Source organism: Coregonus lavaretus (genome assembly GCF_964263955.1).
Source record: "Coregonus lavaretus genome assembly, contig: HAP1_SCAFFOLD_584, whole genome shotgun sequence".
Classification (NCBI taxonomy): Eukaryota; Metazoa; Chordata; class Actinopteri; order Salmoniformes; family Salmonidae; genus Coregonus; species Coregonus lavaretus.
The window spans coordinates 11775-30000 of NW_028165063.1; the positions used below are offsets into that span (position 1 = coordinate 11775).

The 18226-nt window shown below is 43.6% G+C and overlaps 2 protein-coding genes across 2 annotated transcripts in view; both read left to right on the forward strand.

Moving 5' to 3' along the window:
• The first annotated feature begins 242 nt into the window (after positions 1-242).
• On the forward strand, positions 243-2376 carry LOC311116324 (general transcription factor II-I repeat domain-containing protein 2-like). The gene is made up of 2 exons (XM_084191418.1): positions 243-1770; positions 1951-2376. Exon 1 carries the CDS (start codon positions 324-326, stop codon positions 1755-1757), a length of 1434 nt encoding a protein of 477 aa, XP_084047544.1. The 5' UTR covers positions 243-323; the 3' UTR covers positions 1758-1770; positions 1951-2376.
• Positions 2377-6627: 4251 nt separating this feature from the next.
• LOC311116323 (uncharacterized protein) overlaps positions 6628-18226 on the forward strand; it is a gene marked incomplete at both ends in the record, with an annotated part of 123716 nt that continues 112117 nt past the window's right edge. Inside the window, 2 exons of the mRNA XM_084191417.1 lie at positions 6628-6636; positions 6941-6985. Coding sequence (XP_084047543.1) covers positions 6628-6636; positions 6941-6985 — 54 coding nt within the window. The remainder of the gene's footprint in view (positions 6637-6940; positions 6986-18226) is intronic.

Sequence of the window (18226 nt, forward strand, 5' to 3'; positions counted from 1 at the left end):
CCAAACTACGGCCCACGGGCCGGATACGGCCCGTCAGCACATTTGGCCCGGCCCTCTGAACAATACCAGAGACGCTATCGGATTTTTTTCCTATTTGGCCTCCAGAAAAAAAATCCTGTCACAAAGACAAGTACGATAGCTTGCAAGGCCAAATACGAGCAGACAAACTCTCAAAGCTAAAAAGTGGACTACTATCTCAGCAGAATACATTTGTACGCCAAGCTCAGCTAAACCAGGCATCCGTTCGGGCCAGCTTTCGGGTTGCTAAACTGATAGCAAGCAGCGGTAAGCCTTTCACTGACGGAGAGTTTGTTAAGAAATGTATGGATGCTGTCGCGGAGGAGGTGTGTCCCGAGAAGAAAGATGCATTTAATGCCGTAAGTCTGTCGGCGAGTACAATCACCAGACGCGTTGAAGAAATCGGGAGTAATGTATATGCCCAGCTGCAGCAGAAGACGAAAGAATTTGACCTTTTTTCATTAGCACTGGATGAGAGCACGGACGTGCAAGACACAGCGCAACTGCTCATTTTTATTCGTGGAGTTAGCGCAAACTTTGAGATATGCGAGGAGCTGGCAGCCCTCCAAAGTCTCAAAGGGACTACAACGGGAGAGGATATTTTTGACAAAGTGTGCCAAACCATGGAGAAGTTGGACCTGGACTGGTCAAAGCTAGCTAGCATCACGACTGACGGGGCTCCTAGCATGGTGGGCGAAACTCGCGGTCTAATAGGACGCATGAACCGGGAGTTGGAAAAAAGGGGTCTCACCGCCCCGCTACGAGTCCACTGCCTAATTCACCAGCAAGCACTGTGCTGCAAAGTGTTGACGTGGGATTCTGTAATGAAGGTTGTGGTGTCGTGCATAAACTTCATCAGAGCAAAGGGACTTAAACACAGGCAGTTCCAAGAATTCCTGTCTGAACTGGAGTCTACGCACGGAGATGTGCTGTACTACACAGAGGTCCGATGGCTGAGCCGGGGCAGAGTTTTGAGGCGTTTTTACGAGCTGCTACCCGAAATTAACGCATTTCTTCATTTAAAAGACAAAACGGTCCCAGAGCTGATCGACCCAGAATGGAAATGGCACCTCGCATTTTTAACAGACGTGACAGAAATACTTAACAGCCTTAACTTGCAGCTACAAGGCGAGGGGAAACTCATTTGCGACATGTATTCACACATAAAAGCATTTGAGGTGAAATTAGCGCTGCTTTTGGAACAAGTGAAAAAGCGCAACTTCGTCCATCTTCCTGCTACCCAAAACCTGTCGACAGAGAACCCAGCGGTCCCGTTCCCAGCTGAAAAGTGCGTGGAAGCACTGGAAATGCTGAAGGCGGAGTTCGGTGTGCGATTCAGTGAACTACATGTTCATGCAAAAGAAATCCGTCTTTTTCAGAACCCCTTTGTTGCCGACATTGATGAAGCCCAGCCTTCATATCAGTTTGAGTTGGCTGAGTTACAGAACTGTGATGTTCTGAAAGACGCATTCAAGCCCAACAGTCTCATTGACTTCTATGCCGCCCTCCCAAACGACACATATCCAAACATCAAAAAACACGCAATGAAAATGTCCACAGTTTTTGGCAGCACGTATATCTGCGAGAAAACCTTTTCTCGCATGAAACTGCTGAAAACTCCGATGAGATCAAGATTGACAGATGAACATTTGCATCAGTGCTTGAGACTGGCTGTAACTAGAATGGAACCTGATATTCAACTTCTCACCAGCCAGATGCAGGCCCACAGTTCACACTGATGAACATACATAGGTAAGCTCACTTTTCTGACTTGAATGAGTCATTCTGAGCATAAACAAATATAATCATAATAAAATCTACTGGGATAAAATCCATCTTTACAACCATACTGGTAGTGAAATGTATTGTGCTGTGTAGGTGCTGTATCACTTAGTTCAGTTTCTCAACCTGCTTCCTTTGTGGTTTTCACAGGGAAGTTGATGAGAGAGAGCTGCAAACAGCGGTGTCTACAAGCCTACTGGAACCTACAAAAGGATTATAAGGAAGGAACACAAGAACTTTAAGAGACTGCTCATATGTGTCAGAGAGATTCTGCTCTGACAACTGAGCTGAACTTTTATCTGTTAAGATTGTGCATGGCACAACAGAAAGTTAATGTTCCATGGCTTTTTTTTCTATGAAGAACCCAGAGAGAGTTATTTAGTTATTATTTATTTCATAAATAGTGTTATTTATTTCCTGTTTTTTCTGTGAAGAACTCAGAGAGGGTTATTTAGTTATTATTTATTTCATTAATAGTGTTATTATTTGTTTCCTGACTTTTTTTCTGTAAAGAACCTGGAAAGGGTTATTTGGTTATGTGTGGCTTTCTGGAAAACAATAAATTTTTTAAGCTCCCCTACGATCGTCACACTTTTTCTGTTACAAACTGACACCGGCCCCCCATCAGAGAAGGGAAAAGTTATGTGGCCCTCACAGGAAAAAGTTTGGGGACCCCTGGTGTAAAGGAAAGAATGAATGGGCCCATGTATCGTGAGATTTTGAGTGAAAACCTCCTTCCATCAGCAAGGGCATTGAAGATGAAACGTGGCTGGGTCTTTCAGCATGACAATGATCCCAAACACACCGCCCGGGCAACGAAGGAGTGGCTTCGTAAGAAGCATTTCAAGGTCCTGGAGTGGCCTAGCCAGTCTCCAGATCTCAACCCCATAGAAAATCTTTGGAGGGAGTTGAAAGTCCGTGTTGCCCAGCGACAGCCCCAAAACATCACTGCTCTAGAGGAGATCTGCATGGAGGAATGGGCCAAAATACCAGCAACAGTGTGTGAAAACCTTGTGAAGACTTACAGAAAACGTTTGACCTGTGTCATTGCCAACAAAGGATATATAACAAAGTATTGAGAAACTTTTTGTTATTGACCAAATACTTATTTCCCACCATAATTTGCAAATAAATTCATTAAAAATCCTACAATGTGATTTTCTAGATTTTTTTTTCTCATTTTGTCTGTCATAGTTGACGTGTACCTATGATGAAAATTACAGGCCTCTCTCATCTTTTTAAGTGGGAGAACTTGCACAATTGGTGGCTGACTAAATACTTTTTTTCCCCACTGTATATATATATACACTGCTCAAAAAAATAAACACTTAAACAACACAATGTAACTCCAAGTCAATCACACGTCTGTGAAATCAAACTGTCCACTTAGGAAGCAACACTGATTGACAATACATTTCACATGCTGTTGTGCAAATGGAATAGACAACAGGTGGAAATTATAGGCAAGTGGTTCTGCAGGTGGTGACCACAGACCACTTCTCAGTTCCTATGCTTCCTGGCTGATGTTTTGGTCACTTTTGAATGCTGGCGGTGCTTTCACTCTAGTGGTAGCATGAGACGAAGTCTACAACCCACACAAGTGGCTCAGGTAGTGCAGCTCATCCAGGATGGCACATCAATGCGTGCTGTGGCAAGAAGGTTTGCTGTGTCTGTCAGCGTAGTGTCCAGAGCATGGAGGCGCTACCAGGAGACAGGCCAGTACATCAGGAGACGTGGAGGAGGCCGTAGGAGGGCAACAAACCAGCAGCAGGACCGCTACCTCTGCCTTTGTGCAAGGAGGAGCAGGAGGAGCACTGCCAGAGCCCTGCAAAATGACCTCCAGCAGGCCACAAATGTGCATGTGTCTGCTCAAACGGTCAGAAACAGACTCCATGAGGGTGGTATGAGGGCCCGACGTCCACAGGTGGGGGTTGTGCTTACAGCCCAACACCGTGCAGTACGTTTGGCATTTGCCAGAGAACACCAAGATTGGCAAATTCGCCACTGGCACCCTGTGCTCTTCACAGATGAAAGCAGGTTCACACTGAGCACATGTGACAGACGTGACAGAGTCTGGAGACGCCGTGGAGAACATTCTGCTGCCTGCAACATCCTCCAGCATGACCGGTTTGGCGGTGGGTCAGTCATGGTGTGGGGTGGCATTTCTTTGGGGGGCCGCACAGCCCTCCATGTGCTCGCCAGAGGTAGCCTGACTGCCATTAGGTACCGAGATGAGATCCTCAGACCCCTTGTGAGACCATATGCTGGTGCGGTTGGCACTGGGTTCCTCCTAATGCAAGACAATGCTAGACCTCATGTGGCTGGAGTGTGTCAGCAGTTCCTGCAAGAGGAAGGCATTGATGCTATGGACCGCCCGTTCCCCAGACCTGAATCCAATTGAGCACATCTGGGACATCATGTCTCGCTCCATCCACCAACGCCACATTGCACCACAGACTGTCCAGGAGTTGGCGGATGCTTTAGTCCAGGTCTGGGAGGAGATCCCTCAGGAGACCATCCGCCACCTCATCAGGAGCATGCCCAGGCGTTGTAGGGAGGTCATACAGGCACGTGGAGGCCACACACACTACTGAGCCTCATTTTGACTTGTTTTAAGGACATTACATCAAAGTTGGATCAGCCTGTAGTGTGGTTTTCCACTTTAATTTTGAGAGTGACTCCAAATCCAGACCTCCATGGGTTGATAAATTTGATTTCCAATGATAATTTGTGTGTGATTTTGTTGTCAGCACATTCAACTATGTAAAGAAAAAAGTATTTAATAAGATTATTTCATTCATTCAGATCTAGGATGTGTTGTTTAAGTGTTCCCTTTATTTTTTTGAGCAGTGTATTATTATTATTATTATTATTATTATGGTTAGCTCCATATTCTATTCTAGTCTGTTTGTGTCTCTGGCAGAATCAAACACCCAAATAATCAAAGTCTATGTAGATGGGAGTGTTCAGAGGACCACACACACACACACACACACACACACACACACACACACAGAGCTAATCAAAGTCTATGTAGATGTTGGTGTCAGAGGAAGGGGAAGAGTTTTGGGGGTGACTCAGCTCTTTGTGTTGATTCTGTCTGTCTTTTCATCAGGGTTCTGATCCAATCCTCCCCAATAGATCCTCACAGCCACTGGCAACCTATTGCCTTCATAGTACATTACTTTTGACCAAGTGGTGCACTAAATACTAAATTACCTGGACTAACCTGTGCCCCCGCACATTGACTCTGTACCGGTACCCCCTGTATATAGCCTCCTTACTGTTATTTTATTTTACTGCTGCTCTTTAATTATTTGATACTTTAATTAATTTTTTTTTTTTTTTTTAAGGTATTCTTTCATTGTTGGTTAAGGGCTTGTAAGTAAGCATTTCACTGTAAGGTCTACACCTGTTGTATTCAGCGCATGTGACAATTTATTAATTTTTTGATAGGGAATAGGGTGCAATTTGGGAGGCAGACACTATGTCCAGGGGGCGGAAACAGACAGTCAGTTTGTAAAGCCCACATATCACAGGTATACTGTCAATACAGGCAGTATTATATGGAGGGCTGGGACAGAGATGGAGGCTACATTCAAGGCTTGGATTGAGACCTAGGAAGAGCTAATGGTGTTTATGCCTTAGTCTCTGTTGTAGCTGTTGTTGGTTGATTATGTACATTAAGTTGGTGTGGGCCTGTGCATCTTCTAACTGAGACCATCTTTCATCTTAGCAGTTTGGACACAAACAGGCACACACACACACAAACACACACACACAAACACACGCAGAGAAACTCAAGGCACTCCAAAGTGACTGTGTGATGCCAAGCCACTTCATCTGAAGGAAGTCCATAGAGCTTCATCTCTTCATCCCTCATGTGGACTCTAATATTCTCTCATATCCTCTTGATGTCAATTAGAGCAACTTTGATCAGTTTAAGTAGCAGTCATTATCTCATTAAAGATGTCTTCCAGAAGCACAGTCACAGTGTTTTTTACAGTACAAAGCACTCAAGTGATTCCAATATTCTCAATAGAAGCTCTAAATTAAGCAATAAGGCTCGATATGGCGTGTGGTATATTGTCATTATACCGCTATATGTAAGTATGGTATATATTGTATAGTATATTGTGAATTTACCACAGCATGTTCAAAGGCATGACACATTGAGAATAACCCACACATTTTAACCATTCAGAAAACGAATCATAAACATGTTTAACACTAGAAAAGCTGGGCCTCAAGCCATCCTGTTCTGAGACAATGAATAACAGTCTAATTAGTATGTTTAATAAATATGCTATCGCAAAAAATAAATAAATTGAGTTGTGATTATGAAGGTCTTGGGTAACATTATCATAGGATCAGAAATCATAACAACATTATATTTACATGATTGGTCCACTGTGACCTCATCTTGGCACAGTGGAGGACCACCAACCATGCTTTTGACCTGGGCTTGTTGTCACTACTGGCTGTTTTGATTGATGTGGCCAGGGACACACACAGCTGGGTAGCAGGGTCATAAACCAGAGGGGGGAACAAAGACTAGTGTACCACATAGGGAGAGAGCAATTAAGCTGTTTTCTTCATGTTCATTTAAAGCTAATTAACTACCGCGCCAGACAGACAGATAGACTGGGTCCCAAATGGCAGCCTTTTCCCTGTGTAGTGCTGTACTTTCGAACAGGTCCGATAGGGCTCTGGTCAAAGGTAGTGCACTATATAGGGGATAGGGTGCCATTTGGGACATATCAAGACAGGAGTAGCTAGCTGGCTGTCTAGCCCCCTAGCCTGACTGTTGGCAATGTGTAGACCCATATGCCACTGGTAGGAACGTGTTGTTCCTTGTCATTCTTCTCTGTCTGACATCTGTGTCTCTCTCTCTCTCTCTCTCTCTCTCTCTCTCTCTCTCTCTCTCTCTCTCTCTCTCTCTCTCTCTCTCTCTCTCTCTCTCTCTCTCTCTCTCTCTCTCTCTCTCTCTCTCTCTCTCTCTCTCTCTCTCTCCCTCTCTGTCTTTCTCTCTCTGCCTTTGGTAGCAGTGTGTATGTAGGCCCAGCCCAGCTGACACTTGTGTGAACTTCTAGTTCATCTTCTCCATCTGACATGTCTCTTCTCTCTGTGTGTGTTACAGGGTCGTAGAGGGAAGACAGGGGACCCTGGACCCAGAGGCCTACCTGTAAGTCCTGATGCTGCTGCATCTCTTCCTCCCTTTATCTCTTCCTTCCTTCCTTCTGTTTGCCACTGTCACAGTCAGTTTCAGTTTGAAGTTATGTTACGCATGGTATACAGCATCCAATGAAATGCTTCCTTGCAGACAGTCCTCCTGTATGGTATACATACAGCACATGCCTGTCAATTAGGTGTCAATACTATTAACGCAGCACTATCTCCGGCCTAAAGTATTACTGAATACTAAGAAAATGAGCCTGAACCATCACTGTCACCCTAAGACCCATCACTGTCACCCTAAGAACCATCACTGTCACCCTAAGAACCATCACTGTCACCCTAAGAACCATCACTGTCACCCTAATAACCACCACTGTCACCCTAATAACCATCACTGTCACCCTAAGAACCATCACTGTCACCCTAATAACCACCACTGTCACCCTAATAACCATCACTGTCACCCTAAGAACCATCACTGTCACCCTAAGAACCATCACTGTCACCCTAAAAAACATCACTGTCACCCTAAGAACCATCACTGTCACCCTAAGAACCATCACTGTCACCCTAAGAACCATCACTGTCACCCTAATAACCATCACTGTCACCCTAAGAACCATCACTGTCACCCTAATAACCACCACTGTCACCCTAATAACCATCACTGTCACCCTAAGAACCATCACCGTCACCCTAATAACCACCACTGTCACCCTAATAACCATCACTGTCACCCTAAGAACCATCACTGTCACCCTAAGAACCATCACTGTCACCCTAAGACCATCACTGTCACCCTAAGAACCATCACTGTCACCCTAAGAACCATCACTGTCACCCTAATAACCACCACTGTCACCCTAATAACCATCACTGTCACCCTAAGAACCATCACTGTCACCCTAAGAACCATCACTGTCACCCTAAGAACCATCACTGTCACCCTAAGAACCATCACTGTCACCCTAATAACCATCACTGTCACCCTAAGAACCATCACTGTCACCCTAAGAACCATCACTGTCACCCTAAGAACCATCACTGTCACCCTAATAACCACCACTGTCACCCTAAAAACCATCACTGTCACCCTAAGAACCATCCTAATAACCATCACTGTCACCCTAATAACCATCACTGTCACCCTGGCGTTCTCACAAGAGACTGTGACTCTGTGGTTTAAAACGACACTTACAGGACACATACAGTACTCATGTGTGAACATGCACGCAGGCACACACGTACACACACACACACACACGTGTACACACACACACACGTGTACACACACACACGCACACGTGTACACACACACACGTTTCTATTTAAAAGCCACACTTTCATCCAGTTATCGTTCATCCAGTGCCGTCATTAGCACACATCTATATGCAAACAATGAGCAGTAATGGGATGGATTGTATCATATTGATCTGTGAGAAACACTTATCACACATTCTGATACTACAAGGCTGAATGATTACTGTACAAACCCCACAGGGGGTATATTAGGAGTGCTGTCATGCATACAGTAGATTGTATAGATGAGGAGGATGGCTCTGACTTCTGCCTTTAAGGCCTGGTTGACTGTCGGGCCCAGTTCCTGCTCTACTGCATTAAATTGCATCAACCAATGGTTGTGTGCCATGTCATCGACTGTGCAGTCGGGCACCAGATGGCTATATCATATGATGTGGTTAGCTGATGTTAAATATATCAGATGGCTATATCATATGATGTGGTTAGCTGATGTTAAATAGATCACCAGATTGCTATATCATATGATGTGGTTAGCTGATTTTAAATAGATCACCAGATTGCTATATCATATGATGTGGTTAGCTGATTTTAAATAGATCACCAGATTGCTATATCATATGATGTGGTTAGCTGATGTTAAATAGATCACCAGATTGCTATATCATATGATGTGGTTAGCTGATGTTAAATAGATCACCAGATTGCTATATCATATAATGTGGTTAGCTGATGTTAAATAGATCACCAGATTGCTATATCATATGATGTGGTTAGCTGATGTTAAATAGATCACCAGATTGCTATATCATATGATGTGGTTAGCTGATGTTAAATATATCAGATGGCTATATCATATGATGTGGTTAGCTGATGTTAAATATCTATCCAGGTGTTATAAGATCTGGCTTATGTCTGCAATGTAGTCAACAGGAACTCAACCATAGTCTTTTCTGAAGGCCTGTTAATCAATCACAGAGACTGGGTGAGTGTGATCACCTAAACACACTGAGGGGCACAAAACATTCTTTTTTTGTTTTGTTTTAGCCATTTAGCAGACGCTCTTATCCAGAGCGACTTACAGTTAGTTAGTGCATACATTTTCATACTGGCCCCCCCATGGGAATCGAACCCACGACCCTGGCATTGCAAGCGCCATGCTCTACCAACTGAGCTACACGGGGCCCATCTGTAGAAGGGTTGTGTCCAGTAGGTATGAAACAGAAGAAAATGCTATAAAACAGAGTCAGCCTACAGTATCTACATGTGGGAGGTTCTATCTAGTTCTATCTGAACTTGTCCAATAAGAACCCGAGCCTTTTGGGGTCCCTAAGCAGTATTTGGTTGGGGGGCCCCTCCCACCTCGCGGGCAAAGCATTTCAGTGCCCCCCCCTTCTTGGCAGTGGATTGTTTTTTTCTGTGTTAAAGTTACTTTTCTGCAATTCTACACCTTTTGGGTGTAGTGAAAATCATGCAGTTTTAAAGCTAATTTCCTGCAATTCTACACATTTTGCCATGACTTCTGTCATGTTAATGATATCTGAGTGAGAGTGACTAACCAAATCAGTAGCGGCCCCCTGGTGGTCGGGGCCCCTGGGCACAAGCCCTGCGTACCCGGTCTGTATTTTGGTGATGATTACTACAAGTTTTAGATAGCTGGCTAGCAGTGTTAGGGAAGCTACTCTGAAAGTATAGTTTACCAAGCTACCAATTACGTCACACTGGAAGAAGCTAAGCTACACTAAAGCTACCCTTAAGAAAAATATAGTATACTTAACTAAAGTTACCTAGCAATCTATAAAATGTTAGCTGACATGCTAATTGAGTGACTGTCAGTGACTGACATAACAAGTGGAAAACTGCTGATGCACAACCACATTTCAACCACATTTAGAAATTACACCTTGTTCATTCTGCTTTTCTAACTCTCAACAGGAAGTGAGTTCCTAAAAAAACGTTTTACGCAGACTACGCAGCGCCTCTGAATAAGAATCCCTCGTTTACATTTGTCCTGTTAAAACATTGTGAAGTGTTTTGCTACAGCTGCCCTAATGAACATGGCTCATTTACGCTCTACTGCCTCCTGCTGACTTCTAGTAACCAACTGGATTTGTTGATATGGAATTATTCTGTTCTCTTACCCATTCAATTATTTCCATGCATTGCCACTCTGATTAAACTTCTGATAATGAGAATTCAAACCAGATAGACAGAAAGATGGTGCTCATCTTCCGTCACTGTCACCGCTATGCTCAATAGGTTCAATTATCTTTAGTATCACTTCAGCTGCTGACCGTTAAGGTTCTCCCACATTTCTTTATGTACTCTCTGACACCTTAATAACTCATTAGGCGTCACGAACGGCACCCTATTGCCTATTTAGTGCACTGCTTTTGACCAGAACCTATATAGGATGCAATATCGGACACACCCATAAAGTTATAGGACACAAATCATAGGAAAAAGGGAGGAGAAGGAGAAAGAGAAAGAGGAGGTGTGTGTGACATTTCTAAATGGCAGTGTCCTGATGTGATGAACCAGCTAGCCTCAGTATCCTCATAGTACCCATGTCATGTGATGTACCAGCTAGCCTCAGTATCCTGATAGTACCCATGTCATGTGATGTACTAGCTAGCCTCATTATCCTGATAGTACCCATGTCATGTGATGTACCAGCTAGCCTCAGTATCCTGATAGTACCCATGTCATGTGATGTACCAGCTAGCCTCAGTGTCCTGATAGTACCCATGTCATGTGATGTACCAGCTAGCCTCAGTGTCCTGATAGTACCCATGTCATGTGATGTACCAGCTAGCCTCAGTGTCCTGATAGTACCCATGTCATGTGATGTACCAGCTAGCCTCAGTGTCCTCATAGTACCCATGTCATGTGATGTACCAGCTAGCCTCAGTGTCCTGATAGTACCCATGTCATGTGATGTACCAGCTAGCCTCAGTGTCCTGATAGTACCCATGTCATGTGATGTACCAGCTAGCCTCAGTGTCCTGATAGTACCCATGTCATGTGATGTACCAGCTAGCCTCAGTGTCCTCATAGTACCCATGTCATGTGATGTACCAGCTAGCCTCAGTGTCCTGATAGTACCCCTGTCATGTGATGTACCAGCTAGCCTCAGTGTCCTGATGGTACCCCTGTCATGTGATGTACCAGCTAGCCTCAGAATCCTGATAGTACCCATGTCATGTGATGTACCAGCTAGCCTCTGTCTTTCTGTCCTCAGGAACTGACATTTATGGGTCTTCCATTCCTGTGGCGGTGCTCATGAGAGCCAGTTTCATCATAGCGCTAGATAGTTTTTGTGACTGCACTTGAAGAAACTTTCAAAGTTCTTGAAATGTTCCGTATTGACTGACCTTCATGTCTTAAAGTAATGATGGACTGTTGTTTCTCTTTGCTTATTTGAGCTGTTCTTGCCAAATAGGTCTATCTTCTGTATACCCCCCCTACCTTGTCACAACACAACTGATTGGCTCAAACTCATTAAGAAGGAAAGACATTCCACAAATTAACATTTAAGAAGGCACACCTGCTAACTCAAATGCATTCCAGGTGACTACCTTATGAAGCTGGTTGAGAGAATGCCAAGAGTGTGCAAAGCTGTCATGAAGGCAAAGGGTGGCTATTTGAATATAAAATATATGTTGATTTGTTTAACACTTCTATGGTTACTACATGATTCCATATGTGTTATTTCATAGTTTTGATGTCTTCACTATTATTCTACAATATAAAAAATATAAAAAAATAAAGAAAAACCCTTGAATGAGACGGTGTGTCCAAACAGTATCTCAGGGGCTAGAACACACACACACCTGCACACAAGCACACGCACACGCACACACACACACACACACACACACACACACACACACACACACACACACACACACACACACACACACACACACACACACACACACACACACACACACACACACACACACACACACACACACACACACATATAGTGCATACACACATACACTAGGGCCCCCATTGTATCCTGTATCCCACAGGGCCACAGAGCACTATACTTACAGTTGAGGTAGTGGTAACCTTAACCTTTATCAAGATCACAACATGAACAGTGTGCTAAAACATATGACAGTATATAGATACACCTGTATAATACAACACTGTCTGTATAGAGATACACCTGTATAATACCACACTGTCTCTATATAGATGCAATTGTATAATACCACACTGTCTGTATATAGATACACCTGTATAATACCACACTGTCTGTATATAGATGCACCTGTATAATACCACACTGTCTGTATATAGATACACCTGTATAATACCACACTGTCTCTATATAGATGCACCTGTATAATACCACACTGTATGTATATAGATGCACCTGTATAATACCACACTGTCTGTATATAGATGCACCTGTATAATACCACACTGTCTGTATATAGATACACCTGTATAATACCACACTGTATGTATATAGATGCACCTGTATAATACCACACTGTCTCTATATAGATGCACCTGTATAATACCACACTGTCTGTATAGAGATACACCTGTATAATACCACACTGTCTGTATATAGATACACCTGTATAATACCACACTGTCTCTATATAGATGCACCTGTATAATACCACACTGTCTGTATAGAGATACACCTGTATAATACCACACTGTCTCTATATAGATGCACCTGTATAATACCACACTGTCTGTATATAGATGCACCTGTATAATACCACACTGTCTGTATATAGATGCACCTGTATAATACCACACTGTCTGTATATAGATACACCTGTATAATACCACACTGTCTCTATATAGATGCACCTGTATAATACCACACTGCCTGTATATAGATACACCTGTATAATACCACACTGTCTGTATAGAGATACACCTGTATAATACCACACTGTCTCTATATAGATGCACCTGTATAATACCACACTGTCTGTATAGAGATACACCTGTATAATACCACACTGTCTCTATATAGATGCACCTGTATAATACCACACTGTCTATATATAGATGCACCTGTATAATACCACACTGTCTGTATAGAGATACACCTGTATAATACCACACTGTCTGTATATAGATGCACCTGTATAATACCACACTGTCTGTATATAGATACACCTGTATAATACCACACTGTATGTATATAGATGCACCTGTATAATACCACACTGTCTGTATATAGATACACCTGTATAATACCACACTGTCTGTATATAGATGCACCTGTATAATACCACACTGTCTCTATATAGATACACCTGTATAATACCACACTGTGTGTATATAGATACACCTGTATAATACCACACGGTCTGTATATAGATGCACCTGTATAATACAACACTGTGTGTATATAGATGCACCTGTATAATACCACACTGTCTCTATATAGATACACCTGTATAATACCACACTGTCTGTATATAGATGCACCTGTATAATACCACACTGTGTGTATATAGATGCACCTGTATAATACCACACTGTCTGTATATAGATACACCTGTATAATACCACACTGTCTGTATATAGATGCACCTGTATAATACCACACTGTCTGTATAGAGATACACCTGTATAATACCACACTGTGTGTATATAGATGCACCTGTATAATACCACACTGTCTGTATATAGATGCACCTGTATAATACCACACTGTCTGTATAGAGATACACCTGTATAATACCACACTGTATGTATATAGATGCACCTGTATAATACCACACTGTCTCTATATAGATGCACCTGTATAATACCACACTGTCTGTATATAGATACACCTGTATAATACCACACTGTGTGTATATACAGTGGGGGAAAAAAGTATTTAGTCAGCCACCAATTGTGCAAGTTCTCCCACTTAAAAAGATGAGAGAGGCCTGTAATTTTCATCATAGGTACACGTCAACTATGTCAGACAAATTGAGGAAAAAATTTCCAGAAAATCACATTGTAGGATTTTTTATGAATTTATTTGCAAATTATGGTGGAAAATAAGTATTTGGTCACCTACAAACAAGCAAGATTTCTGGCTCTCACAGACCTGTAACTTCTTCTTTAAGAGGCTCCTCTGTCCTCCACTCGTTACCTGTATTAATGGCACCTGTTTGAACTTGTTATCAGTATAAAAGACACCTGTCCACAACCTCAAACAGTCACACTCCAAACTCCACTATGGCCAAGACCAAAGAGCTGTCAAAGGACACCAGAAACAAAATTGTAGACCTGCACCAGGCTGGGAAGACTGAATCTGCAATAGGTAAGCAGCTTGGTTTGAAGAAATCAACTGTGGGAGCAATTATTAGGAAATGGAAGGCATACAAGACCACTGATAATCTCCCTCGATCTGGGGCTCCACGCAAGATCTCACCCCGTGGGGTCAAAATGATCACAAGACCGGTGAGCAAAAATCCCAGAACCACACGGGGGGACCTAGTGAATGACCTGCAGAGAGCTGGGACCAAAGTAACAAAGCCTACCATCAGTAACACACTACGCCGCCAGGTACTTAAATCCTGCAGTGCCAGACGTGTCCCCCTGCTTAAGCCAGTACATGTCCAGGCCCGTGCTAGAGTGCATTTGGATGATCCAGAAAAGGATTGGGAGAATGTCATATGGTCAGATGAAACCAAAATAGAACTTTTTGGTAAAAACTCAACTCGTCGTGTTTGGAGGACAAAGAATGCTGAGTTGCATCCAAAGAACACCATACCTACTGTGAAGCATGGGGGTGGAAACATCATGCTTTGGGGCTGTTTTTCTGCAAAGGGACCAGGACGACTGATCCGTGTAAAGGAAAGAATGAATGGGGCCATGTATCGTGAGATTTTGAGTGAAAACCTCCTTCCATCAGCAAGGGCATTGAAGATGAAACGTGGCTGGGTCTTTCAGTATGACAATGATCCCAAACACACCGCCCGGGCAACGAAGGAGTGGCTTCGTAAGAAGCATTTCAAGGTCCTGGAATGGCCTAGCCAGTCTCCAGATCTCAACCCCATAGAAAATCTTTGGAGGGAGTTGAAAGTCTGTGTTGCCCAGCGACAGCCCCAAAACATCACTGCTCTAGAGGAGATCTGCATGGAGGAATGTGCCAAAATACCAGCAACAGTGTGTGAAAACCTTGTGAAGACTTACAGAAAACATTTGACCTGTGTCATTGCCAACAAAGGGTATATAACAAATTATTGAGAAACTTTTGTTATTGACCAAATACTTATTTTCCACCATATTTTGCAAATAAATTCATTAAAAATCCTACAATGTGATTTTCTGAATTTTTTTTCCTCATTTTGTCTGTCATAGTTGACGTGTACCTATGATGAAAATTACAGGCCTCTCTCATCTTTTTAAGTGGGAGAACTTGCACAATTGGTGGCTGACTAAATACTTTTTTTCCCCACTGTAGATGCACCTGTATAATACCACACTGTGTGTATATAGATGCACCTGTATAATACCACACTGTCTGTATATAGATGCACCTGTATAATACCACACTGTCTGTATATAGATGCACCTGTATAATACCACACTGTGTGTATATAGATGCACCTGTATAATACCACACTGTCTGTATATAGATGCACCTGTATAATACCACACTGTCTGTATATAGATGCACCTGTATAATACCACACTGTCTGTATATAGATGCACCTGTATAATACCACACTGTGTGTATATAGATGCACCATGCACAACTAGGGAGTCCCAAGTGTCCTGAACTACTGCTGGATGACAGTCAGCTGAAACTGAGCTTGTGTCCCAAATGGCACCCTATTTCCCCTGTGGTCAAAAGTGGTGCACTATATAGGGGATAGGGTGCCATTCGGGACGTAGTCTGAGCAAAACGCCTACTCTTTCAACATGATTTGTGAGTGACTGTAGAGACAGGGAGGACCGGCGTCTCTCAGCCAATAGTGGTGCTGGGCATATTAAATAGCTCCCTCACTGACACGCACACGCACACGCACACACACACACTCACACACACAGCCTCCCTCTTGCCTCTCTACCTCCTCTACCTCCTGCTGCCTGTCTCTCAGTGTGACTCAGTTATCCTGCTCACCACAGACAGATGGCCATTACCTACAGTGCTTTAGCAAAAGGCCTGCAGTCGTTTTCATGAAACCCCCGGGTGCTGTAGCTAACCACGAGGCATGTGTGTGTGTGAGAGAGAGAGAGAGAGAGAGAGAGAGAGAGAGAGAGAGAGAGAGAGAGAGAGAGAGAGAGAGAGAGAGAGAGAGAGAGAGAGAGAGAGAGAGAGAGAGAGAGAGAGAGAGAGAGAGAGAGAGAGAGAGAGAGAGAGAGAGAGAGAGAGAGAGAGAGAGAGAGAGAGAGAGAGAGAGAGAGAGAGAGAGAGAGAGAGAGAGAGAGAGAGACACAATGAGGCCCTCCTACTGCCCCTGATACACACACCCCTCCGACCCTCCTCTATGGTCCACTTGTTCCGGTGACCATACCGGGTTAGTCGGAGGCGGTGGGACAGCCTCTTGAACGTAGCGGTTGCGTTGATCATGATGTATTGGTCCAGTGGTCTGTGTTGATGTCGGCACCGGCTAGAAGGTTTCTAATGGCTCCTGTGCCCTGAGCAAAGAGATTGGTGGCTGACCAGCTGGCCGGACAAACGTGTGCTGTGTTGCTCCTGGTCAGAGAACCATTTCTCTCTGCTTCTCCCTGTGGTCTGTGTTGATGGTAATGTGTGCCTCAGCCATACTCCAAACTGCTGGAGTATAAAGCCACATTTAAAATGTTAGGTTCACTGTCCAAATACATATGGAGGGGAGTGTATGCTTTTAAATAGCATTTCCAGTTGAATGGGGATAGCAGGATGGTACCGGAATGGTAAAATTTTCGCAGCACACACCATACAATCTCCCTCTGGGCCACCATAATCACACCGTTCTTCAATGGGTCGTTCAGTACAGTGTTGCTCTTGTTAAATGAAGTGGATGATCAACTGCCATATTTTCAAACGTGTGTGTGTGTGTGTGTGTGTGCGCTTCCGTCCGTGCCTGCCTGAGTGTGTGCCTTTCTGTGTGTGTGTGTGTGTGTGTGTGTGTGTGTGTGTGTGTGTGTGTGTGTGTGTGTGTGTGTGTGTGTGTGTGTGTGTGTGTGTGTGTGTGTGTGTGATAAATCAGACATCCTAGTGCATTAAGAACAGATCTCCATCTGATCATTTTACATTCCTGTTTCCAGGTTATATTTTCACACATCCAGTAGGATGGACACACATCCAGTAGGAATGACACACATCCAGTAGGAATGACACACATCCAGTAGGAATGACACACATCCAGTAGGCTAGACACACATTCAGTAGGATTTACACACATCCAGTAGGAATGACACACATCCAGTAGGAATGACACACATCCAGTAGGAATGACACACATCCAGTAGGAATGACACACATCCACTAGGCTAGACACACATTCAGTAGGATTTATACACATCCAGTAGGAATGACACACATCCAGTAGGATTGACACACATCCAGTAGGAATTACACACATCCAGTAGGAATTACACACATCCAGTAGGAATGACACACATCCAGTAGGAATGACACACATCCACTAGGCTAGACACACATTCAGTAGGATTTACACACATCCAGTAGGAATGACACACATCCAGTAGGATTGACACAACATCCAATAGGACTGATACACATCCAGTAGGATTGACACATATCCAGTAGGATTGATACACATCCAATAGGATAGACATAACATCCAGTAGGATTGATAGAGAGAGGGAGAAGGAGGGAGCGAGAGAGGGAGAACGAGGGAGAGAGAGTGAAAGAGAGAGAGAGGGAAAAGGAGGGAGGGAGAGAGGGAGAGGTGTTTAATTGCAGTTTAATGATTAGCTCAAAGTAAACATGTAGCCCCTCTGAGCAACACCTAGACAGTAGTCTCCAGTTGTGCTGGTCCCCTACCCTGCCTTG